This window comes from Crotalus tigris, unplaced genomic scaffold (genome assembly GCF_016545835.1).
Source record: "Crotalus tigris isolate CLP2741 ecotype Arizona unplaced genomic scaffold, ASM1654583v1 scf7180000024396.1518868, whole genome shotgun sequence".
Taxonomy (NCBI): Eukaryota; Metazoa; Chordata; class Lepidosauria; order Squamata; family Viperidae; genus Crotalus; species Crotalus tigris.
In genome coordinates, this window is record NW_024100564.1 from 1,316,884 (window position 1) to 1,329,888 (window position 13,005).

At 36.4% G+C, this 13,005-nt stretch overlaps 1 protein-coding gene across 6 annotated transcripts in view; it reads left to right on the top strand.

Annotated features, from left to right (window-relative positions):
* Positions 1–13,005, top strand: part of LOC120301769 (receptor-type tyrosine-protein phosphatase V-like) — a 64,532-nt gene that overhangs the window by 43,063 nt on the left and 8,464 nt on the right. Inside the window, exons 24-35 of one of the 6 annotated variants that reach the window (XM_039329360.1) lie at positions 111–237; positions 660–707; positions 1,284–1,377; positions 2,560–2,650; positions 4,162–4,238; positions 9,002–9,136; positions 9,820–9,942; positions 10,277–10,437; positions 10,836–10,971; positions 11,652–11,725; positions 12,232–12,319; positions 12,864–12,957. In XM_039329360.1, the coding sequence (XP_039185294.1) occupies positions 111–237; positions 660–707; positions 1,284–1,377; positions 2,560–2,650; positions 4,162–4,238; positions 9,002–9,136; positions 9,820–9,942; positions 10,277–10,437; positions 10,836–10,971; positions 11,652–11,725; positions 12,232–12,319; positions 12,864–12,957 (1,248 nt within the window). Of the gene's footprint in view, positions 1–110; positions 238–659; positions 708–1,283; positions 1,378–2,559; positions 2,651–4,161; positions 4,239–9,001; positions 9,137–9,819; positions 9,943–10,276; positions 10,438–10,574; positions 10,764–10,835; positions 10,972–11,651; positions 11,726–12,231; positions 12,320–12,863; positions 12,958–13,005 lie in introns of those variants that run through there. The other 5 variants (XM_039329362.1, XM_039329361.1, XR_005555026.1 and 2 more) reach the window with 5 other exon arrangements.

A 13,005-nucleotide genomic window follows, 5' to 3' on the forward strand; every position in this document is an offset into this window, starting at 1 on the left:
ATGCTTTCTAATCAAATTATATTACAATTTATTTTGACAATGTTTTTTTTTCTGGGCCTGAGAGAAAGTTACCTTTTATAAATGTAATTTTTCTTTATTTTGATATCTAGCAGCAGCTGCTTCAGCAGATTCTGCAACTTTGTCTGCCCCAGTTGTGGCTGGAATCATTATGGGATTCCTTGTGACAGTCACAGCCATTTCTGTATGGGTTTATTGGAAACATTTACGAACAAGAAGGTAATAAAATAAAATAAAACAATAAAGTAAAATATAGGGTTGTCTGCTTTGGAGCTTGGCATGGGACGTGAGTGGAATTAGTATAAAAATGGTCCTAGCTTATCAGCTATCTTTTTTTTTAGATAGCTGATCTATTTAAATGTGCATGTTCCTGTCCATAATATATCAGTTAGTTGAATAGCACTAGAGGGTAAGAAAAATAGCTCAACAAGAGTCTATCAAAATGCAGTTATGAACAGTTGCAGAGATAAAGAGATGGTGATGGATATGGAGAGATATGGACATGGAGATGGAAGGGGAGGGTAAAATGAAGAGAGAGGGAAGGAGGGAGGGAGGGAAGGAGAGAATGAGAGAGATGAAGTACATTTGGAAAGACATGCCTCCTCACCAAAACAATAGCAATGTCCATGTTATGATTTCAGAATAGAAAAGGGTAATATACCTCAAGAAATGACCATCTACAGTCTCAGGTAAGTGAATCAATACTCATCTTTCTTAAGCCAGATATTAGATGTGGTAGGATAGATACTCCAATGTTTTTATGAAAGAACAATTGCAACATTCTCAGAGCTCAGCTTATAGATTTGATTTGCAATGAAAAATTATCTCCATGTCGAGCTTGGGAAGTTAGAAACAGCATTTGATTTTCTTTTGGCATAAACAAGGATTTTTAAACTATATCCTTAAAACAGGGATAAGTAATCAATACCTATCCACATTTTTCTAGCATATCCAAAGCTTTGAGATAATAGCAGACATGATATCATAAAGAGTATAACTGGATATTGAAGTCCATAGCTGTAGTAAAAGCAACTCATGAGCATCCAGGGAACTAAAGTCTGTAGCATTACAATAAAATTCAATTAATTTTGCTTCTATTGCAAAACAAATAGTGTATATTGCTAGCTTAGAACTTAACTAAAAGAAACATGAATTCTATCTAGCTTATTGTATATGTTGGTTATGTCAGCCTTGTGACGTCTAAGTTGTCTGCTTAGCACATCTCCTGTTTCATTGCTCTCTGAGCATTTTTTAATTCCTTGCAGGAATACCCATCGGCCAATCCCTCTGCAAAGTTTTAGACAATATTATGAGACAAGGACAGCAAACTCAAATAATGGGTTCTTTCAGGATTTTGAGGTAATGATTCTAGATAAAATTCTATCCAGGCTTAACTGTGGCCATAATTAAACAACAGCTGTATTCTTTCTAGCTTATATAATGCTAGAAAAGAGTTAACCAAACTGCACCATCCACTGTATCTTCAATTTGATGCTCTCTGGACTATTTTTTTCCAAATAACCCTTCCCTGTTTGCTTTTTAAAAGTCCATTAAAAGATGCTTATTACATCAAGCCATGGGCCTGTTGGCCTTACAAGCAAGGAATTCTAGAAATTGAAGTTCCAACATATCTAAAAAATAGTAGATTGGAGAAGGCCGGTCCATTACAGGCAAGCCAGATAATTAATACAAGCTACTGCATGTATTAATCTATGTACACTGTCTCTTTTCTTCTTGCTACTCATAGCTGGTAATTTGATCTGGAAGAAATGGCCTTTCTTTGATAGTCACTAACTCTGTCAAAATCCATTAAGTGCACCCCAAAGGACTGTATTTCATGGAGCCTATAACTGTCAATATATTTTCTGTTATAAACAATATACAGGGATGAAGGATTATAATACAGTTAATGTATAGTTGACTCCAGAAGAATAACCTATTTAAGAATTTTAGCAGTTTGAAGTTTATAAGATATGAGCTATGGAGGGTGATGGTTGTTCATCTCAGATGGAGTCTTCACTTTTTATAAATCAGCTCACCAAGAATATTCCTTCATGAACAAGTTTTGTCCTAAACGAGTACAGTAAATTACTTCTCTGTAGGTGGTAAGAATTGTGAGGAAAATGTTCAATGATACAGTATCAAGTAGCAGAGAGTCTTTAAATTTAAACACATTTTCCACCTCTAGGACATACATTTTTAAACATTTAACAGAGATTGAGGAAAAGTTGAATGCAGCTGCTTCTTGCATTTGATCCTTTAGCTTTACAAATGGTCAGCTTCAATACTATGGGAAATATTTGTTTCAAATATATCTTAATAACTGTCTTTTCAGATTCATTCCACATCTTTATATCCTTTGGAATACAATTCCCATCATCCCAAGAAGCATAGATATTGGCTGTGCTAGCTTATGGGAATTGTAATTGAAGATATCTAAATTATGCTTTTTTCAAATTGAAGCTTGGCTCAAACTGGGAGAAGGATTTTGAGAATATGTGACTATACTATGAAAGATTTTTTTTCTTTTGCATTGTACAGGAGCTGAAAGAAGTTGGAAAGGAACAGCCAAAGACAGAAGCTGAAGTTCCAGCCAATGCCATCAAGAATCGATATCCTCATGTTCTACCATGTAAGAGCTCAACAGAGTCATACTTTTAACATTTATTTTTGTTTTGTTGCAAGTTTTTAAAATTACAAATACAAAAAAACAGAAAGCCAGATAACTATTAAAAAAACCCTAAACAAACTAAATAAGGGTGACAAAAGAACATAACATATAAAACAAGGAAAATAAAAAAAGATTATGAAATATCTGAGCATATCACCTATATAGTAAATGTTAAATAATATAACAAAATTTCAAACAAAATAGAAAAAACTTGATGGTATACTATCATGATATCTGTGCCAAAAGCAATAAATTGCATCCATTTTTGTAGAAAAAAATTGCCTTTTTTGAGAATGAATAAATCACACATTTTGAATCAAATCCTTAATGTCTCTAATAATAATGCATTTCCATTTTCTACAAATTATTTGCTTAGTAGTTTTCCAACATTTCTCAAAAGCAAATTCTATACTTTTAAAACATAATTTAAGATAATATTAACATCCTTTCCCCATAAATGTATTTATATATATATTAAAATATTGTTCCAAAAGGAAGACAGTAATTCATAGGAATCCTGAAATGTTTTACATTGCTAACGAAGAAAATTTGTTACCCACCCTTTTGAATTTTCTTTGAGGTGTCCATTAACCTTGAAACATAATCTTTTGATGAATCAGTTTCCATCTTAAATCCAATGAGAGCAATTTACCATTATTTCAAATTTTGCAGCCATTAGTGTTCCATTATTGGATATTTCTTGTGCAGATGGTTGGTCACTGTGAGAACAGATTATGGATCAGATAGGCCAGGAGTCCAATCCAGTAGAGCACTGCTTATGTTTTGGTGTTCTTCTACTGTGGATAATTTCTCATACTTTCAATCATTACTACATTTTCTGTACTTTTCATTTTGCAGTTATATACATAACTGTTTCACAGAAATTTCCAATGCACTTCCAGATAAATAGGAAAGATATATTTGGGTTAGTACAACTTCTGTTAGAATACAAGCGTTCACCTTTATTTTTGGTTTTTCTTTAAGGTATCTTACTTAACCAAGATGTGGTATTTTAATGCAGCTCTTTGGTGAAAACCTGATTTATTTTAAAGAGGCACAAAATCATACAGTAGAAAATAGATTAATTAGTGGCTTAAGGTATTGAACTAGGACTGAAGACAACCAGGTTAAGTCTATCTTCAGCCATAGAGGCTCCCTGGATGAGCCTTTATGAGGCTTACTGTCAGTCAGTGTCTCTTACCCAACCCACTTCACAGGGTTATTGCTGTGGAAATATTGGAAGAGAGTGCTTTGTACATTGCTCCTAGGGAAAAGAATATAACATGCATACATACATACAGAATTTCCAGGTTTTGAACTTGGATTTTCCTGATTTTTACTTTTGTTCTTATAAATTTATAGTTGTGCACATAAACTTGAAAAGAATTATATTACCTGTTATTACTGTAGCTGTCTATGTTGTATATTGTGTAGTTCTTCTAAAACAACTCTTAACTCTGCTTTTATTATAGATGACTATTCTCGAGTGAAGCTGAGCCTTCTGGATGGACAACCCCATTCTGATTATATCAATGCCAACTTTGTGCCAGTGAGTTCCTGTACATTATCTTGGTCCACATTTAATATTGGGAACATTATGTTAGCGTCCCTGTAATAAGAACTTCATGTGAAATTTTACAAATGAATGTAACCATTTATCAGAGTTGGCTTTCTGATAGAAAACCCCAGGGAGTAGAATATACAACTAGTAATTGCATTAGAACTGAATACAATTTACAGAAGAAAATTGAGAGAGATGTGGCTGACAAGCAGTAGGGCAGTAGAAAATTGGAAGGCAAAATCGTATGCAATACATTAAGACAACTGTGGTGCCCATGTCCATATAATGTCAGTAGTATATAATAATGGCAATAAGCAAAGCATAACTAAAATAAGAGATTTAACTACAATTAGAGGGCATAGGAATTATATCGTTCAAAACTATCTAGAGTTTTTTTTTAATTCTAATTACATCCCTATTGTTAACTATCTTTATCCTTTATGTAGTCATAGAAGATCCAGTATTTCTCTTCAGTGAGATAAATAGAAAGATTATACCAAGCCCAACAAGGCAAAATAAAAGAAAAGGAGGCTAAAAAAGGAAGATAAAGCTTTGTGTGCCAGATGTCCTGTTCATAACTTGCTGAGAAGGCAACTTCAGATATAAACATTCTTTCCTGGATAGATTTTTCTCCTTAATCTGTCCTTAAGTTAAAGTTTGAAGTTTATATACAATCTCAAATATGTCATCCACTGGCATTGTAACAAAAAAAGACTCATGTTTGAGCTTTCAAGCAGCAAATGAATTATTACATTTTTCTTATCTTTTTTTATTTAAAAATGTAAAGCTTCTGTGGTAAGAGAGTTGGGGTGTGTGTGACATTACAGCATCCAATAAGAGTCATGTAAATTCAGTTTTTTTCTTAAACATGCAGAAATTGGATTTTTTTCACCAGAGGTTAATCCTAGAGAAGAATAGGTGTGTTTGGATTTAATGCAGCAAGGGCTCTCCTGGAGCAGCCCTGTTGCTCTAAACATGTTACTTCTCTCTTCTTCTTTTCTTGCTAATTACAGCTGTATGTTAAAAAGGTTGGATGTATCCTCATGCCTCTCTGGTGATCTATCCAGGTAAAGGCTACCCTCCATCCCCAGCCCCCCACCTGTATGTGTGTGCATGCAGTAATTTATATTTGCATGCACATGCCTGTCTAGTTATACATGGACAGTGTATTTATTTGCACAGCAGTCATGTTTGCATGCCTGTGTTAGAATAACTGTGCTTAACTTGCACATTACCTTTTTCATGTAGGATCAGATTTCCTTAGCAAAAGTAAAGCTTTATCTCTTTTACATTCTGCACTGGCTTAAAGCAATTGGCTAGCCACTGCTGGAAAGAAGCTGTGGGATGAAAATGATCCTGTCATCTCCTACAGATCCTTGGTCTTCCCTGTCCACCCAAACAGTTCTCTTGCTTTATTACTCATCTAGGCAGTGAGAGGCATGGTAGAAATAACAGCTTTTAACTTTCCCCCCATATTATTGTCCATTCAATTTTACGTTGCTGGCCACCACACTTTAGACCAGTGTTTCTTTACCTCAGCAACTGGGCAGTTCTGGGAGTTGAAGTCCATACATCTTAAAGTTGCTAAAATTAAACAAATAATTATCCATCATAACTAGAGATGAGATTAGATGGAGAGGAAAACTAACAAATCAGATTATGCAACTGTATTTCTATTTGACTGTATGGTTGAACTATCTTAGTTTTAATATTAGGTACAAACCAGATAGAATAATGAGTCCTGGGACTGCAGAGGGATGAATCAGTGGCGTGACGGCTTTTCCTTCCCTGAAAACAGCCATGGGACAACAGGGGAGTTTTGTTAGGAGTGAGAGAGGAACAATACATTGACTTAACCATTTCTACAGTGGACACAGAGCATCCTGTAATGCGCATGGCAATAGCAATAGCACTTACACACCGCTTCACAGTTCTCTACAGCCCTCTCTAAGCGGTTTGCAGAGTCAGCATATTGCCCCCAATTCTGGGTCCTCATTTTACTGACCTTGGAAGGATGGAAGGCTGAGTCAATCTTGAGCCGGTGAGAATCGAACTCCTGGCAGTGCAATACTGCACCACCACAGTTCTTACTTCCCTTTGCTGAAAAGGCCAGGATTAAGATTAGATCTGATGCTCATTGTGTGGAGGGTTTGGCTTGATCTTCTACCCTTTGAGAAGGTAAGGAATATGAAAGAGATGAAAACTATATACAGCAGACATGTCAAACTCACAATGTCACGTGACTTCGTGCAATGTATCGGAGTTTTCCCATTGCCGGCAATGGGGTGGGTGCAGTTTCTTTGTGATGCATCTGGCCCATGGGCCGGCAGTTTGACACCCCTGATATACAGTAAGCTGAAATTGATGATCTGAATGTCTAGTTTCTGCTACAGAAAATGAACCTTCATTGTAAGTCTATAGTGGTGGCAGAGCATTCTAGTATTAAGTATCCCTGCAGGTGAGACCATATATCTAGAGAGTAACCATATATCTACTTCTTGCTAGAGACTATTTTCTGCAGAATCTTCCATCCAGGAAGGTTCTGTCTTGTGATACCTCTTAGTTAGCATAGGTGTCCAGAACTTTATGCCAAGGTATTTCATCACTTCTAGAGCTTTCACTTCTAGAGCTACCACTTGAAAGCTTTTCATTGAGATCTCCAAGCATCTCTGGGATCTTTGAACTTTGTCAATGTCTCTTAGTAAACTTGTTAGCCATACAGTAATCCCACTCTGGGTGAGAATGGGACATTATTCACATTAGCATCTATTATAAAAATGAAGGTGTGCCTGGATTATTTGACCCTGCCTAACCTATCTGTGCTCTGGAGGATGAGTTAGCATAGCTGTTTGGCCCCTAGCAAAGATGGATGCAACAAGGGAGACCCTTATGACTAAGGCCAAAGTCTTGTGCAGTCTCACTAAAACAAAAATCCCTTCTGCTGTTCCCCAGGGGTTTGGAGATGAGTTCCGTATCTTTACTGTCTGTCCCAAAACCAGAGCTGCCATAGAAACAACTACTGGGGGGGGGGTGTCTTGAGAAGGTCTAGAATGCCTATGGAGAATACCACCATAGAGCCTTTATTCTTCTAAAAGATTTTACTAAAGATCATGCAAAATAGAAAACATGATGTTAGCTACTGAGAATACCTCTCCCAGAGAAAAAAATGAAACTGCCAAAGCAGGAATTCACAGTTTTAATGTTAGGGAGAACCTTTAGTCAAGACAGATCAAATGCTTCTCCAAGCCAGCAAGAGAACAGCCAATCTGTTGGTTTGCAAAAGGGGGAATTTAAACTTGGACCATAGTCCAGAATATATGAGTTGATTCCTGTGTCCTGTCATATGTGGCTTCATATGTAAAGAAACGAATGAAGCTTGTGAGCTTTCTGCCACAGGTTAGTTATACTAGTTCCTGTATAATGTAATATTTGGAGAGTTGAGATTTTCAGCTTTATCTCTGGCAGTTCCATGAGGAGGGTATTGCATAGTTTTCAAAGTAGTATCTTTTTGAAAAAAGGTGATGGATTTAGTGAATAGCTAGTGGTCTCCTTCCCATTTCCTTCCTCCTCATCCAATGTCCTGGAGAGAGGTAACTGATTAACATGCAATATAAAGTAATTACAGAGTGTTTCTCCTTTATTCTGATGACCTGTGCTTGATATGTTGAGGCTAAGGTCTCCAGATGAAAGGGGGATATAGAATGGAGGAAGTCAGTGTTTAATAAATAAGCTATGGTTTTGGGTGAAATACCTTGGGGTCATCAACCCAAGTCATTCGAAAGGTCCTCCAGCATAATCCCAGTGAACAGCCCATGCAACTGTTGGCATCTTATGCTTGACCTTGATCTTCAGGGAAATAACAGCAAAATAAGAAGGGAAAAAAGGAAATTAAGATTAAGAGTCTGTTGTGAAGGTGACATGTTGTGGAGGAAGGACTATGCTGTCTCCTTTTGCAGGAAGCAATGTGAAATCTAGTCCAAGTCTGACTCCTGCCTTAGGATGACCCAGCTCCATGTACTTATGCATACATAACTAGTGACGCATGTAGATTCCTGTCTAGTTTGGACAAAAAAAAAATCCTTTAGCAGAATTTAATGGAATTTTCAGAGTTCTTTTGGCTAAAGCGTCATGTAGTTCTGGGAAACTTCAGTGATAGAAACAACAAAGAAATTGATTAATAAATCATTGTGGAGCATCCTCTTCTTCAGATAACATTGGGTTAGTTCCATTCACTTTATCTTGCCAGTCAATCTTTCTTTCATCAAAGGAATTATTATTAAAAAGGATCATTTTCCCTCTCTACGTGCTGTACTGTATATTAAATCATTTATGTATAATGCAGGACATGAAGGAATGATGGATTTTGAGCTTTTTAGTTATGTTGCTCCTTATTATTAAATATTTTAAAAGAATGTTCAGCAATTGTTGATTAATTGGAAAGTTGATTCTTTAGGACTAGGATTTTACAGAATTAGGACATCAATTATAAAATCTCAGAAGGTCATTTGAAGGGGGCTGATTACATCAACATTCTACTTAAGAATTTAAAAGACTTCCTATGCATAATGCACAAAAAATTAATAGAGAGTGAGATTATATCAAACATTTGCTAGTTCATATCCATATTTATATTAAGATTTAATGGAGAGTCTTCAAGATGAGGAGAATGAGGAATGCTTTCTATGTTTCTGCCTCCCCCCCCCAAAAAAAATACTCAGTTTAATTATTGAAAGCTCTGTCTGTTGTTGCAGGGTTATAACTCCCCACAGGAGTTCATTGCTACCCAGGGACCTTTGAAAAAAACTCTGGATGATTTTTGGAGACTGGTATGGGAGCAGAACATCTGTACTATTGTGATGTTGACAGTGGGCATGGAGAATGGACGGGTAGGTCTGGTGAACACCTGTTTTGGTCTACAGAAGAAATTATTATCCCTCACTCTAACACATCAATGGTCCTGAATAAATATGAGGGAGGGAGATTTATTTTCATGAATATTCTCAGAATCCTGTTTTTCTAGATTTAATGGAAGGTTAGACTAGACCTTGTATGCTAAGATATTCCTAAAATTTCTGTTTAAAATGATGGATTGTAGTTATATTGAGTTAGTGGGGTGAGCAAGTTATTTCAACACATTTGTTGTGGAAAAAGCATTTGTTTGAATTACTGTACATTGGTTTTACATACTGCAGCTGGTCACAAAATAAATTGGGATTTACAGGTAAATTTCTGGACAATATGTGGTAGATAAGCAAGAATGTTCATTACCCAGTTATTTACTTCTCATTTGTGGTCTTATATCATTGTTTCATTTTCAGTCTCTGTAATTCTGACAAGTAAAATATGAATATTAGCTGACTCTGGTCTCCCATACCCTCCCATCTATTTTTGATTGGTAGAAAAATCAGCCTATCCCTACTATGTGGTATATACATTGCACAAAGCATCTTGAACAAGGACAGCCAGCAACAATATGCTTTAGTGCTGGCTATTTTCTATTAACATCGTTTGAACTACTCTTTCTTCTAAACCTTTGAAAATGTGCATTCAGTCCTTCTAATTTTTATAGGTATTATGTGAATACTACTGGCCAACAGACATCTCTCCTGTCTCTTCTGGAGAAATTAGCATTCATCTGCTTGCTCAGAATTTTGCTGATGAGTGGACAACACGGGAATTTAAATTGCAGCATGTAAGTGGAAGCCCTGCAAAGTACTCCCAAATCTTCCCAAATCAAAATAGCGAACAGGTTCTGTTAATCATTGTGCTATAATATTGATTCTTACTAATAGGGCCTGGATTAACTTTCTTGACTGCAATAGTTGAAATCCACCAAAATTATCTCACATAGTACCCGGTCAAGGCTCTATCACCTGCAATTCTCATATTAGGACCTAGTCTATGGTATAACATGTGATAGCACAGTCATTTGATCCTGCCAGACTGTTACCCTGTTTGTTGGCCCAGACCATCTCTGTTAACTGACTTCCTGTCATAGACATTAATATAGTCCTTTCCTATCACAGAAAGGACTAAATATGGAAAGAAGACTGAGTCACTTACACTACACAGCATGGCCTAATCATGGTGTTCCTGAGTCTACCATTTCCATGATTGCTTTCATAGAGCTGGTACGAGCACACATGCAGAGTGTAAATGAATGTGGACCTATCCTGGTACATGGTAGGTAAGTTGCAATCAACCCACATGAATGTTCTTTTTATATAATATTTCAGTTAAAAACAAGACCTAAACTTCCAAAATCATCCTCAAAGTCATTCTTGTTCAGTAAAGTGATGTGTCTCTTTACTTATCAATCCTCAGCCTCCAGAAATGTTAAGTATAACTCTTGGCTATGAAAATGCAGCCCATGCTAGAAAAAAAAGGAATGCCTTTTAACCATGGTGACAAGAAAGTCTAAATTACAGGAACTGTATTACATCTTCCTCATTTTCTGAAGGAACAGGAGCTCTTGTCCAGTTCCCTTGTATGTTGGATTTTGAAAGAATGGAGGTGAGAATGGGTAAAATGAACAAAATGTGAAACTTTTTGTTGCGAAAATCCCTGGTTTCCCTTCTATTGCAGTGCAGGAGTGGGCCGCACAGGGACCTTCATTGCCCTTGATCGGCTCCTACAGCAGTTAAAGCATGAGAAGCTGGTTGATATCTTCAATACCATTTACAGTCTTCGAATGAATCGGCATTGTATGATAGAGACGCTGGTGAGAAAACCTGGACTCTCTTTTGGAGCTGCAACTATCCAACTATTTAAGGATACGAGAAAGTCTTTTTTTTCCCATGAAATTTGTCACCAGTGAAGGTGGTAAAATTATAGTGGAAAGGAATCCTTTGTTATGACAAGGAACTTAAAACCTTAGTAATGAGAACTGATGATTACCAAGCTAAAATAGATGAAAGAATTATTACACTGGAATGAGTAGACTATGATCCACATACATTTTTTTGTCCTTTTTGTGTGGCTGTTTGCGGCTCCTGAGATGATACTAAAGATGAGTTGCAAAACTATGTCCCACCAATTTTCAGCAGGAAACAAATGGAAATATTGTTAGAGATCAGAGATATGTTCCAGATGTTATAAGAAGCAGATATTACAGAGTGAAGGCTCGGTAGGAAATTGTGCTACATACAAAATGTGAGAAGACATGGTGTGGGGGACCCTATCAAATCTAGAGTTCGTTCACAGTATCACCAATTGGATTGCAGTCTTTCAAACTTGTCCTGCTTATCCTTGTCTCTTACTTAAATACCCAAGGTTGAACTTTTCTGTAGTTTTGATAATCCATACAGGGGATAAAACCCCTCAGTTTTGCACCTCAGTAGCATTAAATGTTACATTTCTATTTCAAAATGTGCTGTGTAGATAACCATATATTTTTCCCAGGGGCAATACATTTTCCTGCATAGCTGTATCCTAGAGAAGATCTCTGAAGATCCACTCATTGGCCTGTCAGAGATGTAAGTTTCTTTTCCACATGGAATCCTTGTTAGGTTCCCCATCATAGCTATCATTCTTAGTCTAATAGTTCTTGCCCTACAAAAGTTATCAATCTTGGAAACTTTCCTTTGTCTTATCTTCAAGCAGATCATCGCTCTATTGTGCCAGATTATAGCTTGTACAAGTATAAGGTTAAGGGAAACAAAACTAGGGATTTTTATTTCACATTGAGAAGATTTTTTGGAAATCAGATGTCCATGTAACATACTTACAGCAAACATTTTTGTCTTGCCCTGCATTACAATAACATCAGCTTCCTTTCAGTACAATTATAGAATTATCCACTTTTATTCTTAATCTTTATTAGTACTTTGCCCGATATATTGATGTCTCTTCTTACCAATATAGTAATATCAATCAACAGTACCAGGTCTTTATAGCTGCTGATTTTTCTGTGTAAAGTTGTCAGCTGATGTTAAATTACTACAATCAGCAGTTGAGTAAACTCATTTATTGTCTTTTCCAGCTCTCATCCAGTCTCTCTCAAAAGTTTTGCTCAGCACCATGCAAAAAACTGTTCTCAGTCCAATGCTGGCTTCCTAAAGGAATATGAGGTAAGATTTTGGCATAAGGATGTTGAGTTTAGGGAAATTCTTCCTATGATACACACATTATAAATCCATAGCAGAGGCCCAGGTTCAGTAACAACATGACTAGACAGAGCTGAGAAGTATCCTTTCTGATGTCCTTAGAGCTCCAGTTAATCAGTGTCCAAAGTACTGAGTTAAACAAAACCTCAGCATATAATGTACTTTCTATATTTACTTTCCTATTTTGTTCTGTGTATTTATTCAAGTAGACTTTTTTTCCTCAACAGTTTTCATTTAAAAAATAAGGTGTTGAATGCATGTAAGCTGCACACTCCAATCAGTATGGCTTTTATTGTTATCTGTTATAATTATAGCCCCCCCCCAAACTCCCAATGACTTACAGACCTTACAGTTTGGAAAGACTGTGGAGCATAGTGACTGTATTGATACTTATCACACTAGCAGGGACAGAATTTTGCCAAGCCCTTTGTGCATGAAAAGTATGTCAGTAATCCAGAACTAACAATTTTCCAATCTTAATTTTCCTTTGCTACTGTATTGTCTTCAGCAGATGCTCTTGGAAGTTGCAAAAGAGGAAATAAATTCTGCCATACCACCCTCTGTCAATCAGCAAATCAACCTCGGCTCTAGCAAGATTCCATGTGAGTGATAAGAGTTTTGTAGCCAGTAAAAACATGTCTTAGATTTGT